This window comes from Carlito syrichta, unplaced genomic scaffold (assembly GCF_000164805.1).
Source record: "Carlito syrichta isolate Samal-C Ts95f unplaced genomic scaffold, Tarsius_syrichta-2.0.1 Scaffold308561, whole genome shotgun sequence".
In the NCBI taxonomy this organism is placed as follows: Eukaryota; Metazoa; Chordata; class Mammalia; order Primates; family Tarsiidae; genus Carlito; species Carlito syrichta.
In genome coordinates, this window is record NW_007252657.1 from 45,986 (window position 1) to 65,367 (window position 19,382).

General features: G+C 36.2%; 1 protein-coding gene across 1 annotated transcript in view; it reads left to right on the forward strand.

Annotated features, from left to right (window-relative positions):
* The window catches only part of LOC103267917 (coiled-coil domain-containing protein 91-like), a 62,135-nt gene that overhangs the window by 4,996 nt on the left and 37,757 nt on the right, over nt 1-19,382 (forward strand). The window contains exon 4 of the mRNA XM_008065484.2: nt 3,856-4,032. Coding sequence (XP_008063675.2) covers nt 3,856-4,032 — 177 coding nt within the window. The remainder of the gene's footprint in view (nt 1-3,855; nt 4,033-19,382) is intronic.

Here is a 19,382-nt window from a genome sequence, read left to right on the forward strand (position 1 = left end):
TATAAAATATGAACTTGGGAAGATCAATTCTCCAGAGTTGGGAGGATCGACAGAGATGATATGTGTCAAATGTTTGGCACACAGATAAGGATAGTGAAGTTTAGGAAGGTGAAGTTATTTGTCCAAGATGTAGTGCACTTAGGTGTTGGAAGAAAAGCTCAAACTTGGCCTGCCTGCCTGCCTGAAAAAGCAGTTAAACAGTCTCACTCACAGAACGTTTCCACTGACAAGTTAAATGAACATAGATACTTGTGATCATGTGCTGTATTATTCAAGAGAAGTGCAGTGATGGTAGAATTAGGAACTCCTGAAATATCATTTTTCTCCTTGATAATGGTAGTAGACAAGTCCTTTAGTGCAAACCTATGTTATTTCAGAGTCCATCCTTTTTTTTTTTTTTTTTTGAGTTGGAGTCTCACTCGGTCGCCCAGACTGGAGTGCAGTGACCGCTCCCGGCCACCGCAGCCTCGACCTGCTGGGCTCCGGCGATCCTTCCACCTCAGCCTTCCGAGTAGCCGGAATTACAGGCATGCGCTACCACGCCCGGCTGATTTTTTGATTTATTGTAGAGATGAGGTCTCGCTACCCAGGCGGGTCTCGAACCCGCGAGCTCAGGCAATTCACTCACCTCAGCCTCCCAAAGGCGCAGGATTACAGGCTGAGCCACTGAGCCCGGCTTCATCCTTTATTTTTTTTTTTATTTTTTTTTATTTTTATTTTTTTTTTTGAGTTGGAGTCTCACTCTGTCGCCCAGACTGGAGTGCAGTGGCCGCTCCCGGCCACCGCAGCCTCTACCCGCTAGGCTCCGGCGATCCTTCCACCTCAGCCTTCCTAGTAGCCGGAATTACAGGCGTGCGCTACCACGCCCGGCTGATTTTTTGATTTATTGTAGAGATGAGGTCTCGCTGCCCAGGCGGGTCTCGAACCCGCGGGCTCAGGCAATCCACTCACCTCAGCCCCCCAAAGGCGCGGGATTACAGGCTGAGCCACCGAGCCCGGCTGTATCCTTTATTTTTAAAATGCCCTGCCTCACCTATTACTTATCTATGACCAGTAAAATGATGTTTGATTACTTTAAATTCTCTTTGCTTGGCTGTGATTGCAAAAAGTGGTCTGGTTAATTGGAACAAATAAGGTGCTCCTGGGGAAAATTACCCCCTTTTACTTTCTGTTTGTGAAGAGGAAGGAGGATGATTTGTCCTGAAAATGGAATAACCTGTGGCACACTGGGAAGGAGAATTTTAAAAAACAGTGAGATGGAGTCCAGAATGTATTTTCTTTTGTACTTAATATAATTAATCAATGGAAGCATATGCAGTCTCATGCATCTGTTTCCCCTAATTCACACACCTAGGCTTAAAGGATGCAGAAAGAAGTGGTCTGGTATCTGAACTAAGGGAAAACTGATGTCTGAGTCAAGGAAGTAGGGGCAAGCAGGAGGACATGAGAGGCTTTTGCGGATTCCCACCTACCTTGACCTCTTTCCCCTTCTGACACACTACCACATCGTGATTATTGCCAAGCCTTTCTATTTCCAATGAGTTTTGAGAAACAACAGCCTCTGATGAGCCCTCTTTCACTTTTCTGCACTCCAGCCTCTGACACAACAGGAATCTCTTGAGAATTCTGCCCAGTGGTAAAGCTCCTTTGCCTGCCAATCCCCAGCTCCAAGATCACTTCTCAGTCCTTAAGAGTGCTGTTCTGTCTAAAACACCACTGGATTTGGGAACTGACGTATAGAATTCCTCAGTAGAATTTAAAATCTACTCGGGAAAGTAGTAGAGTAAGTCCTCGTCTACTTTAAAAGCCCTTATGAACTGCAGTGTCCAGCAAATTGGAGTATGAATGAGAAATTTGAAAGCACTCTCTGCACCCTCCAACTTGTATAACAAGCATATTATGAAACTTCTTTCCATTTTAGTTGAGTGACTTGAGCGCAGTGCGAGTCAGAGACAGGTTAGGTGTAAATGGGCTCATTTACACAATGGATACATTTCTCATAACCAGTCAATAATTAATGTTGCAAGTTAGGCACAAGAACCATGTCAGGATTTGCATCCTTTAAAATGACATCCTGGTGAGTTATCAAAAGAAAGGAAAACAAGAAATTTCACCAACAGAATCATAGGTAGATAGCATATTGTCTTCTACTACACCATGCCCACTGATTGCTCCAGTTATGCCAAAATGCTTGAATGTAGACTGAATTTATTCTAACTTTGGAGAAATTGGAGGCAACAAAGACTAGAGGCAGAGAAAGAAATAATAGGATGCATCAAAAATCTGGTTTATAGATCATGAATGTTAGAAATAGACTAGTGGTAGTAGCTTGGAAAGGAAAAAATAGATAAATTTTAGAAATAGTTAGGAGATGGAATTAATATATATGTTGATGTCAATATATAGAAGAAGGCCAGGTTGTGAACTCCCAGAGTACGGATTTAAGAACAAAGTGGAAAGTAGTACTTTCTCTTTGGAATAGAGTTTGAGGTGCTTTAAAGCAAACACTGGAATTTTGGAAAATTTGTATCTGCTTTCCATTACTTTAGAACTTTTCTGATGAGATTTATAGTGATAGTAACAAATGTGATTGTTTAATTTTGATTTTAAAAAGTGTCAGCATCTGGAGAAGATGTGTAACTCAGTGAGTCAATAATTTTCAAATAAATGTTTAAAAAGCAGCATTAATAAATGATTTAGTAGTGTAAGAAAAGATTGTAATGTAACAGTATGAAAATTATTTGACATAATTTTATTTTCCTTTTTCTAGCTACTCTTAAAGAACTAGCCCTTGTCAAGTTGGTGTGAAATCATCAAGAATACACACACACACACACACACACACACACACACACACACACACACATTTATTTATTTATTTATTTTTATTGGAGTCTCACTCTGTCACCCAGACTGGAGTGCCATGGCACGGTCACAACAATCACTGCAGCCTTGACCTCCTGGGCTGAGGTCATCATTCCACCTCAGCATTGCAAGCAGCTGGAACTATAGGTGCACACTACCACACCTGGCTAATTTTTTTATTTTTTGTAGAGAAGAGGTTTCATTATGTTGTCCAGGCTGGTCTCAAGCTCCTGGGCTCAAGCAGTCTGCTTGCTTCAGCCTTCCAAAGTGCTGGGATTAGAGGCTTGAGCCACCTCACCTGGCCAATATATCTGAACTTTTCTAAGTTGGCTACTCTTTTTTTTCCTATTACATATCTGTGTGAGACTGGGTGTCTTTATATGCTTCAACCAAAACAACATATCATTACAGACTTAAAAAAGAAGGCAGATACAAGAATTTACCTGTCTTCTATTGTCAGATATTATAGAGGTTAAAAAGATATACATAAATGTACCAATGCCATTCTTCTCACTTTTTTACTTGGAAAATATAGTTATTTTTTATAAAATATATTATTTATTATAGATAATAAATCCATTGTTATTAAGTTTAAATAAATTAATGAATATCTTTATTTTTCTTAAATAAATTTCTAATATGGTAAATATTAATATGTATAACCAACATAAAAGGATCTTTAACATCCTCCATAATTTTTAAGTTTGAAAAAGGATCCTAAGACCGCATAGTTTGAAACCAGCAATTTAAGCTAAAACTGAATTTCTTTGAAGTTTAGAAATATTATGGAAATAAGTAGGAATATTTGTATAAAAATAGATTTTTATTTTATAACAGTGATTTACTATACATAAAAACGTCAGTGTCAGAACTGAACTCTTTAGGATAGAGGTTTTTGTTCTTTAGGTTAACCAAGTCTGTCTTATTCAAGGAATCATTGTGTAGTCACTTTTTCAAATATCTTTGTTCTGGTCATTATTTATTTTGAAGCTAGAGAAAGAAGCAATGAAGGATGCAGTTTTAAAAGCCATAGAAGAAGAAAGAAAAAATTTGGAAAAAGCTCATGCAGAAGAAAGGGAATTATGGAAGACAGAGCATGCAAAAGATCAAGAAAAAGTATCTCAGGAAATTCAAAAAGCTATACAAGAACAAAGAAAAATAAGTCAGGTTAGTAAAATTAACTCTGTGTAAATATTTTCTTTTTTCTTATTTTTCTTAAAATGAAATACATTTACCTTACATTACTTAAAAACACCTAAATGGATATTGTCACTTTTTAATTTTTACTTTCTCATTTTAATAATATTTTGAACTTATTTTTAATATATCAGTATACTTTCATCTTTCTGATATTGAAAACCCAGTAACTTACTATTTTATCTTTTTACTTTATTTTCTAAAAGGTAATAATCCAAATTTATGTTTAGTCATTGCAACTACATTAAACCTTTTGTTTATTTTTCCTTTTCACAAACACACACAATCGATACAAAATAATATATTTGCATAGGAAAAAATTTGATGCAATTGTAATTCTAATTTGTAAATCTCTATACTTTTAATTAGTTGCAATAATTAATAAGCCCTCACAGATATTCCCTGTGGTCTTATAAAGGTTATATAAAGGTCAACAAGCATGCCCTACATACAAAATAATTTGTGATTACTTATTTGAACAATTAAAAACTCTAGTTTATTTTCCATAATTGAGTTTGGATGGTTTTGTCTTACTTAGATTTAGTCTTTTCTTTATATAGGCAAAGATACATGAATAAATTTTCCCTTAAACAAGTATAAAAGGCAAAAAATAACATTCATAGTAATCTCTTTCTTGTGGTCAAATTGTTACATATACTACCATAGTTCATTCAACTATGCATTACAAATGTATCTAAAGTGACTAACCTTTGAGAACAACGTAGATGTTTTTTATGACTCTTGATAAAGTCTTAAAAAGCTAAATGTTTCTTTTTTGTGTTTTTTTGAGTTGGAGTCTCACTCTGTCACCCAGACTGGAGTGCAGTGGCCACTCCCGGCCACCGCAGCCTCGACCTGCTGGGCTACGGCAATCCTTCCGCCTCAGCCTTCCACATAGCTAGAACTACAGGTGCGTGCTACCACGCCTGGCTAAATTTTTTGATTTATTGTAGAGATGAGGTCGCACCTGCCCAGGTGGGTCTTGAACCCACAGGCTCAGGCAATCCACTAACCTCAGCCTCCCAAAGGCGCGGGATTACAGGCTGAGCCACTGAGCCTGGCTAAATGTTTCTTATATCCCGGATAAAAATTACATTTTTTTAAAGATGTCAATTTTCATATCAGAGACACATAGTTACCCATTTATTATAAAAATAAAACAGATTTAACAGATTTATAGGTAACATATGTGGTAAGATTACAATAATGTAGTAGCAGATCTTATTTTTTTTTCTTGCTTTAAAATCAGAGTAGTGATTACCTTCTAATTCTTACTGTAATATATCAATAAATATATTGAGCCACATAGTGTATATAAAATGTTAAATTTTGTGTCAGTTCAGTTGGTTAGAATTCAATGCCAGTAAGGTCAAGCTCATTGGCTAAGTTCTTATTTGAAAGGGTTTATTTACATTTTTTTGTGTGACCACAGACCACTCCTCAAACCTCACATAGATGTGGGCCATTAATCATCATAAAGAGCGCATGAATAAATCAGCACATATTCATCACCCAAATGGAAAAATATATGTCTTAAAGAGCATACTTCTTTACTGGTTTGTCAGGATTATGCCAAAAGTACTGCAGTATATGATATACAACTTTTAAAGTTTATCCCCTGCAGGTTAAGAGTATGGTGAAAACAATACATTGGTGACTTAAATAAATAAATACTTTGTGTTTATTTTCTTACAAATGTTTGCACATTTTGCTAGAGACTGTGTGTGTGTATGTAATTGTCATGTTTTTTAAACTGAAAATTTAATTTATCTGAGTATAGCCATTGCTATTCTCTTTTGGTTACCATTTGCAAAGTATATCCATTTCATCCCTGCACTATCAGCCTATGTGTGTCCCACTGCTACAGTGAATCTCTGGTAGGTAGCATGTTGTTAGATCTTGTTATGTTGTTGCTGTTTTCAATGTAGCCATTCTATCTTTTGAGCTGAGAGTTTAATACATTGACAAATAAATTATTGATATAGAGGAACTTACTATTGCTCTTCTGTTAATATTTGTATATCTATCTTATAGTTTTATTGTTCCACTTTTCCTTTCTTGTTGTCTTTCTTTGTGTTTCATTGACTTTTTATTGATATGTTTTTATTTCTATTTTTCTTCTTTTTTTTTAGATTAGAAAATATAGTTTATTTAGAAAGTAAATTGGAGAGTGAGAGCATGAGAACGAGGAGATTCACCTCCACATGGTAGGGGAGGGGGCCAAAACCTGGAAACATGGCCCGGTCATAGCTCAGAGGGCACATGACCACACCATAGGTTAGCAAGGCGATGGCCTCTATTTTTCTTTTGTGTTTCTTCTGTAGATATTGTCTTCATGGTTATCAAGGGGCTTACATATAAAACATCCTATAGCTTCACTAGCCTATAACAATTTAACTTTAATTACATTTAACAACTCTGTACTTTTGCTTCTCCCTCACATACATGCACTATGTTATTGAGGTCACAGTTTATATATCTTTATATTATGTCCTCACTAACGTATTTTTATACTTTTCAGTATTTTGTATTTGTATATATATTTATCTTTACCAGGGAGTTTTGTACTTTGATAGACCTTCATATTATCTTTATTGTCTTTTAATTTCAACGTAAATAACTCTTACTAACATTTCTTATAAGGCAGACATACTGGTGATAAATTCTTCAGCTTTTATTTGTCAGTATAATATTTTACTTTATTTTTGAAGGCCACATTTGACAGGAGTAGCATTCTTGCCTACCAGTTTTGATTTTTCTTTTTTTGACACTTTAAGTATACAATTCCATGCCATTATAGCCTTCAAAGCTTTTGTTGAAAAAAATGCCCTTGTATATGATAGGTTCTCTGACTGCTTTCAAAAACATGTCTTTGTCTTGAACATGTCTTAATATGTCTTAGTGTGGATTTTTTTACTTCATCTTATTTGAGATCTATTGGACTTTCTGGATTTCTATGTCAATTTCCTTCCCCAGATTTTCGAATTTTTCAGACATTATTTACTTGAATAAGTTTTTTGTCCATTTCTTTCTCTCTTCTTCTTTGAGTCTTCCATGATGTATATATTGGTCTGCTTGATTAAGTTTCTTAAGTTTTTTTTCACTATTTTTCATTCTTTTTTCCACTCTGACTTTATAAATTTCACGTAGCATGTCTTCAAGTTTGCCAGTCCTTTCTTCTGCTTGATCTAATATGCTGCTGAATCCCTGTAGTAAATTTTTTAGTTGTTTTTTTATTCTTCACCTTTAAAATTTATGTTTGAGAGGCTCAGGGAAGATGGGGCAATGGAGTCAGGCTGTGCAAGTCCTGCATGAGTGAGCAAGTGAACAGACAATTTTGTGTACATGTCTGTGAGTAAGTGGGTGTGTGAGTGGCTGACTGAGTATGGACACAGGAGCAAGTGACCAGGGCTCTCCTGGTGAGGTAGCTGGTGCTGCAGCTGTCCTGCTTGGTCCCTAGTGCATCACAGGGTGAAGAAACTGAGCACTGATTTTTAAAATCAACAAAGCCCTTCCCAGGAAAAAACTGCTAGGAGCGACTGCCAGCTCCAGGCTCTGCCTCACTTCTGCAGCACCTAGCCAGACATTGGCAGCAAGGGCCATGGATGGAGCACAGCAATGAAACCAGAGGCAGGACCCCACTGGAGAAGGTGAAACAGGCACCATTCCACAATCTTGAAAACTGGGCAGGGAAGTGCTCTAACTTGCTCACCACAAAGCAACAGACCCAATCTTAGTGACTGATAGGTTAACTACTCGGGTTGATCGTGACCCAGAGGGAATATCCTGAAAACACAAACTTCAGAGGAACAGGACAAGTGCTGAATCTCAGGTGCCCCACCCATTACCCAGATTCAGCCAAGGGACAAAGGGTGCAACTAGAAAATGATGAGGAAGACCTCCAAAAAGATCAGTGAGGGGTACACTCACATACCTATTGTATCATAATGTAGTGGTAGAGGGGAGTCTCAGGAAACCCATACCCCAGTCAGTGAACATTACGATTTGCAAGTAGTTTCTGAATCCTAGCTCCCCATTCTTCATATTATTCAACTCTCAAAACTACAAGAGACAACAAAGTTTCCCACCCATAGCCCTGTTGCAAAATAGAACAAATTTAGAGCCCTGATCAAGGAAGAATAGAGGACTGAGCAAACATCAGAAACCAAAGCCCTGCACACTGCCACTGAATAACAGAACCAAAGAGAAAAGAAAGAGATCTATCACAAATGAGGAAAAATCAGTGGAAGAACACATAATTCTCAGTGTACCAAAAGGACAGCGCTTGAAAAACCAGACCTCAGAGCACAGACAATGGACATCATGAATGACTGGTCCCAGACTACAACAGGGATTAGGGAATGGATGGCAAGAGTAAGACTCAAGAAAGACAAGATACAAAACTGAAAGAACTTATCACGGAAATTTTGGCCATAAAAAACTTCATCCAGAAAATAAATAACAAGATGACCAACATGAAAAGCAGAAGAAAGAATCTCAGAGCTTGAAGACCAAAACATGGAATTAATCTGATCTGTAAAAAATATAGAAAGAAAACTCAGAAAGAAAGAACAAGACTTCCAAGAGATGTGCAATTATATCAAGAGGCCAAACCTATGCCTGATTGGTATCCAAGAAGAAGAAAGGGAATTGGGGAACACCGTGAAGCAAATACTCCAGGAGGTTATCCAAGAAAACTCTCCCTATCTCACCAGAGATGTGCCCATCCAAACACAAGAGATACAGAGAACCCCCGCAAGACATCAAATGAGAAGACCAACCCCTATACACATAATAATATACCTACACAAAGTAGGTACAAAAGAAAAAATCCTAAAGGCAGCAAGAGAAAATGGTCAGACTACCTACCAGGGAAAACCCATCAGAATAGCAGGAGACCTATCGGAAGAAACATTGCAAGCTAGAAGGGACTGGAATTCAATTTTCAAACTCCTCGAAGATAAACAATTTCAATGAAGAATTTCCTACCCGGCCAAGCTCAGCTTCATCAGCGATGGAGAATTGAAATCCTTCCCAGACATCTAATCTGTAAAAGATTATACAGTTTCCAAACCAGCTGTAAAGGAAATGTTTAAGAGGGTGTTAAGCACAAGAGAAAGGGAAAAAAAGAACAACTGCGCACTTCCCCAGAGAACATGAAAATACATAATCAACAGAGAGCACATCACAACTGCAAATTTGAAAATACATACATCAACCCAAGAGTTAAAAGGAAACAAAGAAAGAAAGAAAAAACTTTAGAAGAACCTCATGATTGGGACAGACATTTACATTTCAGTAATCAGCCTGAATGTGAATGGAGTAAATGAACCACTGAAAAGACATAGACTGACAAAGTGGATTTTTTAAAAAATGACTCAATAATTTGCTACATTTAGGAAACTCATTTTACCACAAGGGATGCACACAGGCTCAAAGTTAGAGGATGGAAAATGAATTTCCAGGCAAATGGATCACAAAAGAAGGCAGGAGACACAATCTTAATATCAGATAAAACAGTCCTAATGCTATCAAAAATTAAATGAGATACAGAAGGACACTGCATAATGATAAAAGTTTCAATCTATCAGCAAGAATATTCATCCTAAACGTATATGCACCCAATAAAGGAGCACTAGCATTTATAAAGCATCTACTGAGTAAACAAAGATATTCACTTTAACACTAACATAACTGAACTCTTAAATACCCCACTAACAACCATAGATAGATCATTGAGGAAAAAAAAAAAATCAACAAGGAGATCCAGAACCTGAAGATGATACTTGAACAAATGGACTTAATAGATACCTACAGAACACTCCCCCCAACAACCACAGAATATACATTCTGACGTCACACTACCTTCCAAGGTTGAAACTAGAAGATGTTGAGACAGTAAATGCACAAATAACAACCCAGGAAATTGACTTCATCATAAGAAAACTACCTACAAAAAAAAAAAAAAACAATAACAAAAACCATAGACCAGTTGACTTTCCAGCAGAATTCTATAAAACATACAAAGAGGAGCTGATACCAATCTTATTGAAAGTATTCCAGACAGTTAAGAAAGACAGAACTCTCCCCAAATCATCTTATGAAGATAACATCACACTGATACCCAAACCTGGTAAAGATCCAGCAAAAACAACTACAGGCCAATATCCATGATGAACATAGATGCAAAAATTCTCAACATGATTCTCACAAATTGGATCCAACAACTTATGTCAAAAGTCATCCACCATGACCAAGTAAGCCTCATCCCCGGGATGCAGGGCTGGTTCAACATCCACAAGACCATAAATGTAATTAAATACATCAACAAATATAAAAACAAAAACCACATGATTTTATCATTAGATTCAGAAAAAGCTTTCAATAAAATCCAGCATTGCTTCTTGATAAAAAACCCTTGGAACACCGAAGCATAGAAGGAACATATCTCAAAATAGCACCATCTAAAATAAGCTCACAGCCAGCATATTGCTAAATGGACAGAAACTGGAAGAGTTTCCCCTGAAAACTAGAACAATACTAGTCTGCCCACTCTCACTCCTCTTATTCAGCATTGTGTTAGAAGTCTTAGCTAGAGCAGTTAGACAAGAGAAGGAAATTAAGCGTATCCAAATAGGAAAAGAGGAAGTTACATTATCCATCTTTGCTGATGATATGATCCTATACCTTGAAAATCCAAGGAATCTGTCAGAAACCTCCTTTTACTGATAAAGGACTTTGGCAAAGTTTTATGGTGCAAAATTAATGTGCAAAAGATAGTTGCATTCTTGTGCACCAGCAACAAAGGCAGAGAACCAAATAAAAAGCACAATCCCACTCACAATAGCCACAGATAAAATGAAATACCTCGGCATCTTTCAAACCAGAGAAGCGAAAGACCTTTACAATGAGAACTACAAAACGCTACTAAAAGAAATCCAAGAAGATACAAACAAATGGAAAAATATTCCATGCTCATGGAAAAGAAGAATAAACATTGTTAAGATGTCCATTCTACCAAAGGCAATCTACAGATTCAGCACAATATCCATTAAATTACCAACATCATCCTACTCTGACTTGGAAATGACAATACAGAAATTCATATGGAAACATAACAACCATGAATAGCAAACAATACTCAGCAAAAGAAACAAAGTGTGAGGTGTCACACTTCTAGACTTTAAATTTTATTTAAGTCTACAATAATCTAAACAGCCTGGTATTGGTATAAGAACAGGCATATAGACCAGTGGACCAAGAATGAGATTCCAGAAGCAAAACCTCAAATTTCTCAACCAACTTATCTTCAGAAAATCTTCTACCAACAACCACTGGGGAGAGGAGAACCTATTCAGTAAAATGGTTCTGGGAAAACTGGCTGACCATATGCAGAAGATTGAAAAAGGACCCCTACCTATCATCTTACACAAATTCAACTAAATGGATCAAAGACCTAAACATTAACACTCAATCTATGAGAATCTTAGAAAACACAGGAGACATCCTTATGGGAACCTGGATGAGACATCCTTAAGGCAACTAGTTCCTGATCAAAACCCCAAGTGCCCATGCCATAAGAGATAAGATAAACAAGTGAAACCTCATAATCTGAAAAGCTTATGCAAAGCAAAAGAAACCATCAAAAGAGTAGGGAGACAGCCCACAGAATGGGAAAAAATATTTGCCAACTGTAAATCTGACAAAGGCCTATAACATCCAGCATCTACAAGGTACTCAAACATGCTGACAGGAAAATAACAAACAGTCCCATTAAAAAGTGGGCAATAGACACTTCTCAAAAGAATATATATGAATAGACACTTCTCAAAAGAATATATATGGGCAGCTAACAGACACATGAAAAAGTGCTCAGTCTCACTAATCATCAGAGAAATGCAAATCAAAACTACAATTGGATACCACCTAGCTCTTGTAAGAATGGCCATCATTAATAAAACAAATAACAACAGATGCTGGCAAGGATGCAGAGAAAAGGAACACTTCCACACTGCTGGTGGGAATGCAAACTAGTTCAACCTCTATAGAAAACAATGTGTTGATTTCTAAAAGAACTAGAAATTGACCTTCCGTATGACCCAGCACCTCCCTACTGAGAATTAACCCAGAGGAACTAAAATCATTTTACCAAAAAGATACTTGCACACACATTTTTATTACATACTGTGCACAATAGCAAAAACATGCAATCAACCATACTGCCCATCAAAACTGAACTAGATAAAAAAAAAATGTGGTACATATACATGAAGGAGTATTATGCAGCCATAAAGGAGGACAAACATGTAGACTTGGCAGCAACTTGAATAGATTTAGAGTCTATAATACTTAGCCATCTATCACACTCATAAGTGTACCCTGAATATTTACCATAATACTAAAAGAAAGGAATTGGCAGTAGTAGGACCCTTCTAGGGTAGGGGAGGCACATAACATCAATAAGGGTACCTGATCTCAAACCAGGGAAAACGGGGATCAAAGGGAGGCCCAGACTTTGCCTGTCGACTACTACTTGTATGCCTAATCCTGAATTGTGCCCCACATCATTAAAATAAAATAATAAATTTTTTAAAAATTTCTGTTTGTTACTTTTTAATATTTTTATTTTTGTTGAAATTCTCACTTTGTTTGTATACTGTTCTCCTGGCCTTCTTAAGCATCTTTATGATTATAGTTGTTTTGAATTCTCTGTCAGGTAAATTTGATATCTTTGATTACAGTAATCTCTGATTATCTTGTTTCTTTGTTTGAAATATCATTCCTTATTTATTTATTTGTTTGTTTATTTATTTATTTATTTATTTATTGAATCTGTGTGTTGGTTTCTATTCATTAGAAAAACAGTTACCTCTTCCAGTCTTCCTGGACTGGCCTTATATAGGGGATGACCCTTACCAATTACCCCAATCAGAGATTTGATGGGTCTCTTAAATCTTTGTGCTGATCCAAACTCCTGTTTGTTTTTAACAGCTCTTATCTGTCTGTCCAGAGTAAGTGGTGTTCCAGTGCTCCAAGACAGGTCAGACAGAATTCAGTCTCTCAGGCAGCCCCTGGAGAAGTTGGAACTTTGGACACATGGTTCAACTCTTCCTCCCCAGAGAAAAACTGAAATCTGAGGTTTTGCCCTCTTGCTCTGCTCTGAGCAGAGGGAGGGGCCCAGAGCATGTTCATGTGCTGGTTTAAACTGCCACTTTTTTTCTCACTGGACTCCAGGGAACTATAGTATGCTGGGTCCTGCCTTTGCACTGAAATAGGCAAAACAGTAGTCAGTACCTGGGAAGTTTTCAGAAAGTTTGGTTGGATATGCAGTCCAACTTTCTCCCCACCAGAGAAGTTAAGAGCTGGGGACTTCCTTTGGATCATATGGCACTGTTTCAGGGGTAGGAATTGTGGTGAGAGTTAGGTCTGAGTTTTTCTACCAGTTTCAATGTAGCTGGTTTCATGCTTGCCTGGATTGAAGGACCCTCTTGATTTGTGTCTGGATTTCTCACATAGGATATTTGTGCATGCATTGTTATTCATTCACTGTGTCCATGAAGGGATAGAGGACCTGGGGTTTCCTATTCTAACCTCTTGCTGACATCATCTGGTGTGAATATATTTTAATATTTTTCTAAATTCTCAAGGAAAAGGAAAAAAGTAAATTAATAATTTATCTGATTGCAATCATTCAATAAAATGAAAATGATGCTAGTTGTGAAATATTAGTTACAAGAAAAGTAAGCATTTAGAAAACAACAAGTAGTAAATGTCCTTGAATACCCACTTTCCCAGTGTTTTCTGTGACTTAATTGTATTTATCCAAAATTTTCAAATAACTGTGTAGATATCAATTAGTTAATGTCATTAATTTACTAGGAAAAGTCAATTGGAAAAAGTAATGTATTATTACAGATTTCATAAAAATAATCCTATGAGTTTAATTAATTCCTCCAAATTATTAATGGTTATGTTGCAAGACTGGGCATATAATTTATAAATAGACTTTACCCCTTGGCTACTAGTGACAAGAATCTGAAATTCTCTCTCTTAATTATGTTCATATCCTGGAGGATTTTAACTATGAGTTTTAGATTTATAATTGATGTCCTTATAATTTCTTTTAGGAAAATCCTTCAAATAATATAGCATTATAAAAATTGACAGAATATTGTCATCCTATAACAATAAGGAAAATAATAATAGTTCTCCATGTTCAAGTTTCATTTACTTTATTCTGAACAAATTTCTTAGACTATTCTAACTAAAAAGGTATTTTTTTAAAAATTTGCCTGAAGAAAATATGAATAGCAAGATAATACTAGAAATGGTGGTAGAGGTAGCAGTAATTATAACAACATTGGCTATCTTTAATTCAGTTCTAAGTAAGTGCCAGGCACTGTTCTAATTGTTTTATATGTCTAAGCTTGTCTAATCATGTCTAATCTCATTTAATTATTCACAACTACTTTATGGAACACGTAATGTTATCATCTCCATTCTTACAGATGCAGAAACTAAAGTTCACAGACATTTTTCACTTGTTTTAGGCCATCTAACTTCTTTAGAGGAGGCAACAGACAGTATTCAATCCAGGCAGCCTGACTTCCGAGGCCTTGAAAATTGCCACTACCCTATTCTATTTCAATATCCTCATCTTAGTATAAAGTACAGGTTTATCTCATTGTTCATTTAATGGAAGTTCCACATGATCCTGGGAAATGGTTAGATAATTTTAATAAGAAAAATTTTAAGGTGTTATTTTTATTTATTCATCCTGTTACATATACTGGCACTTTTAGAAGTTTTTGGCGTATAGCATCAAACAAGGTAAACAAAGCCCCAAAGTCCTTGCATTCAAGTTGAAAAAGAACTGTAATAAACAAGATAATTTCATATATTGATATGGGCTATGAAGAAAAAATTGGGGGAGCTGAGAATGTCGGCAGAGGACTTCTTTAGATAAAAAAGGAAAGAAGCCAGCCTCAAAAAATTTGCATATCATATAATTTCATTTATATGACATTCTAGAGGAGACAAAAGTAATAACAGAAGACAAATTGGTTATCAGAGGGCAGATAAACTTTTTGAGGATCACTCTAATGTGTTATATCTTGATTTGGGTAGTTGGCAAAACTTGTCAAATTGTGTACTTTATATTGGTGAATTTTATTGTTTGTAAGTAATATCTTAATAGAGCTGATTTTAAAAGTTTCTACCAGAATAAATGACTGGATAGATAGTGATTTCAAATGATGACTTCATTTACTAGGGTAAGGAGAGGTTAAGTTTCATGGTGATAAAAAATCTGATTTGTGCATATTAAATTTGTGATAACTATTCAGTATAATCCTGGAGGAAATGTTGAGTAGGCAGTTAGAAATATGGAAATGGAGATAAAAATTTGGGATTTATAAGCATGTAGGTGTTATTTAAAGTCAAATAGGTAAAGAATAAATATTTTCTGGTTAGGCCTCTAATGACTTTGTTTAATGGAATGTGTTTATTTCCTATTTAGAAAGAATATGGCCATTTCACATGAACTGTATAATAGTGGAAATAGTCTCACACTTAACAATTGTATTTCAGATGAAATAATGAAAGTCTTAAAGTGATGGGTGCTTTTGTGTCACACTATTACCCCTGGTTGAGTGACCAGGCCTTCATCCAGACTTTCTGTGAAATTTAAAGTCACTAGTATGACTGGAAGCCTCTGCCACCCTCTGCTGAGCCCTGCCTAGTTGCAGAGGCTAGTGCTCAGTCTGTCTTCTAGTTCTTTGGTAGCTAGTTGGGATACAGAGAGTCTGAAGAGCCACTCTCCAGAGACCTACAAACTATTTGAAGGGACTGACTTTTTCAAAATCCGGAAGCTATTTTTTATTTCTAAGGTTTAGGTCACTTCACAGCACGCAAATGTTTTAATTAACAGTAATTAACATTCTTCTTTGGCCACTAAGTCACAGTAGAAATGAGGAAATAATAGAGTGTGGCAGTACAAAAACATTGTATAACTTAAGCCACTAAAGCTTATTTCTGAAAAATAAAAAGGGAAATACCAGATTTTGCTTTATAATTTACCTCTAAACTTTTTCTGTGCTAGTACTAGCATGAACTGAGGAGATAAAAGTTAAACTATGACAGAAAACACAGTACCTAAGCATTGTGGTAGATAATTCTCAGAATTTAGAGAGATGTTTTTGTTTGGCCTTGGTCATAAGATAAAGTCATAGTATTGATTGTAGATGGTGCTTTTTTTCTGAGATAAAGGAAAATTTATGACTCTGGCTTATTGATTTTCATATTAAATTAATTTTGTTACTTGAAATCTTTTTTAAAGAAAGGAAAGTACATTTGTTATTGACTCCAATGTAGGCAAAAAGAGGATAGTCATTAATTTTGCTGTTCTGGCAAAGTCCTGCAGAAGAACTCTAGTGCATACAGACACTCAAACTATGTCTGACGTTGGAAGCTCTTCATAATAGTTTATAACCACAACCATTGTAATTTGGGTTTATGTTTTCCCCAAAAGCCACAGACATTACAATCAGTGGTTAAATTTTCTTTAAGAAATTTAGTACTGCCACCTGACACTTCTTTTAAAAAAAAGGAAATAGCATTTCTATTTTAGCTTAGCAGGCTAGATTGTTTCACAACCCTGAAATTGTTCTGTACTGACTTCCTTAGTTTTGATTTATTTTTTTCTTTTAATGTTTTTATTTACAGTACTTTGATAGCAACCTAGTTGATAATAGGTCAAATTATAATGACATTTTAAATTATCAAATGTTTCATATCTAGGGACAAATGAAAAAATAGTGCATCAATTTCTTATCCTTCAAGACCTTTTTTCCTTCTGTTATATCTCCCTCCTAATATATTCATTCAATGTGATAATCATCTGCCAGATTATTCAGTCCAGAGAATTGGAATTCATTCTAGACTTTCCCTCTCTTATCTTTAATACTGGCATGAATTGAGGAGATATGCTACTTAGCATAAAATATAAATTGTTCAGTAATCTGGTCCATATCCCTCTAGCTCATCTCCTGCCACGCTGCTTCACACTTCATGTTTTTAGTACCAAACTGCTAGTGTACATACTATGCTATTTTATGGTATTGGGCCTTTATTGAGTACTTTTTAATCATTACAACCTTTGCATTGTACCTGTTAATTCTGAAACATACAAGTCCTTCTAATCTGCTATCATCGTCTTAATCCGTGTTCTTATTACTTACTTTGGCCTCTTACGTAGACTTCTTGACCTCTGGTTTGTTCCCTTTCAATTTGGAATAAAAAATGAAAGTCATTCTCCTACTTTAAATTCTTTGTCTCCCTGCCATCTATAGGATAAAGTTCAGACTAGTTAGCATGAAATATAAATCTTTCAGTGATACCTGGTCCATACCTTTCTAGCCCCTCTTCTGCTACTCTGCTTCTTACTCTATGCTTTTAGTACCAAACTACTGATGCATTTACTATGCTATTTTATGGTATTTGGTCTTAATTCATACTGTGCCTTTAGCCTAGAATACCATTGCATTTCTAACTGGCAAACCCCACTCTTATCTCATAATTAAGCTGTTTGATTTTTTTGTGTCTGTTTTTCCCTCCAGAGAACTTTTCTTTCCTCCTTACAGATTCAATCAAATGCTTGTCTTGGCATTCAGTGTATAACTATACCACTACTCAGCCATATTACTATAAACTGACTTGTTTCTATATTTTCTCCTCTAGATTATAAGTACCTTGAAAGTCAAAGCTAAGTCTTGAACAAGCAGCAGCAGATTATGAGACGGTATAGGACCAGCACTGTTGTAAAAAGACATACTAATCTCTCAAAAAGTGAACTGGGTCTCCAACAGCACAATTTGGCTCTTTACAGTTTTGGTAGTTTTTAAATGGAACATTTTGCCATAAGTAGAATTACCAAAAATAGTGCTTTGGATGTCAAAGTCCTCTTTGAAAAAATTGTATTCATCAGATATCTGTTGGGTGCCAAAGTGAAATGATTCTTATTATTGTTATTCAAGGAAATACTTGGAAAATAATCTGGGAGAGTCAAGTATAATTGCTTTCAGCTTCAGGAAAATGTTTACTTTGAACTATATTTTCTATATTTGCTCTAAGGTGATCAGTGGTGTATGAATACAAGTAGAAGTTTTAGGTCATAGTAAAGTCGTACACTCTTTTTACTGGTCAGATGGAAGCATTACCTTCAATTCCAGATACCATGCTTTCAGAGAGACATTTCTAAACCATAAGTGAGTATCTTAGACATTCACTGGTAACCTCCCTAGCCTCTATTCCTTTTATATAATTGATAGTTTATTTGTTAGCCCATAATTGAGGTGAAGTTCTACCTACTTTCAAATGTATACATAAATGCTTGTAGACTTAGGCTAATAATTATTTTCCATCCTCATGTTCCGAGGACAAAAACATAATTTGAGTCAAGCCTATCAGACTTAATTTTGGGACTTGGTTTCTCAGGTATATAAACACTGTTGTTCAAAGTATGAAAATGAGGAATCTTTAAAGCTGTTACTACCCATCTTGGGGACCCTATGTGTAGAGCTTTTGAGAAGTTTGAACCAACACCAGTGGCAGAGGTAAGAACTAGACAAGAAGTTTGTATCCTGATTACGTTGCTTAAACACTATGTTAAGCCTCCTCTTGTTCTTTTATGTTTCCTTATAAGTACACAAATTGTAAATTCAAACAGAATGAGATACCAGTAAACCCTTACCCTGGTTATGGGTATGATTAAAAGGACTGACAATACCAAGGGGTGGTGATGCTGTCGAGCATCTAGACTGCTCATGTATCCTTGATTGGAATGTAAATGTGTCTACCTACATTTCATAAGTGTAGGTGGTGTCTACTAAAGCTCACCACGTATATATATTCTGATACCTATTATATATATATTTAACAGAAAGTAGTGTTTAAATCCACTAAAAGATACATCAAGGAATGTTAAAGGTGCTATATTCATACAAGTCTCAAATGGAAACATTGAAAATGTACATCAGTGGTAGAATGGATAAATAAACTGTGGTAAGCCGGCTCGGTGGCTCAGCCTGTAATCCCACACTTTGGGAGGCTGAGGTGAGTGGACTGCCTGAGCCCACGGGTTCAAGACCCGCCTGGGCAACTTGGCGAGACCTCATTTCTACAATAAATCAAAATTAGCTGGGCATGGTAGCGCGTGCCTGTAGTTCCAGCTTCTTGGAAGACTGAGCGGAAGGATCACCGGAGCCCAGCAGGTTGAGGCTTCGGTGGCCGGGAGCAGCCACTGCACTCCAGTCTGGGCGACA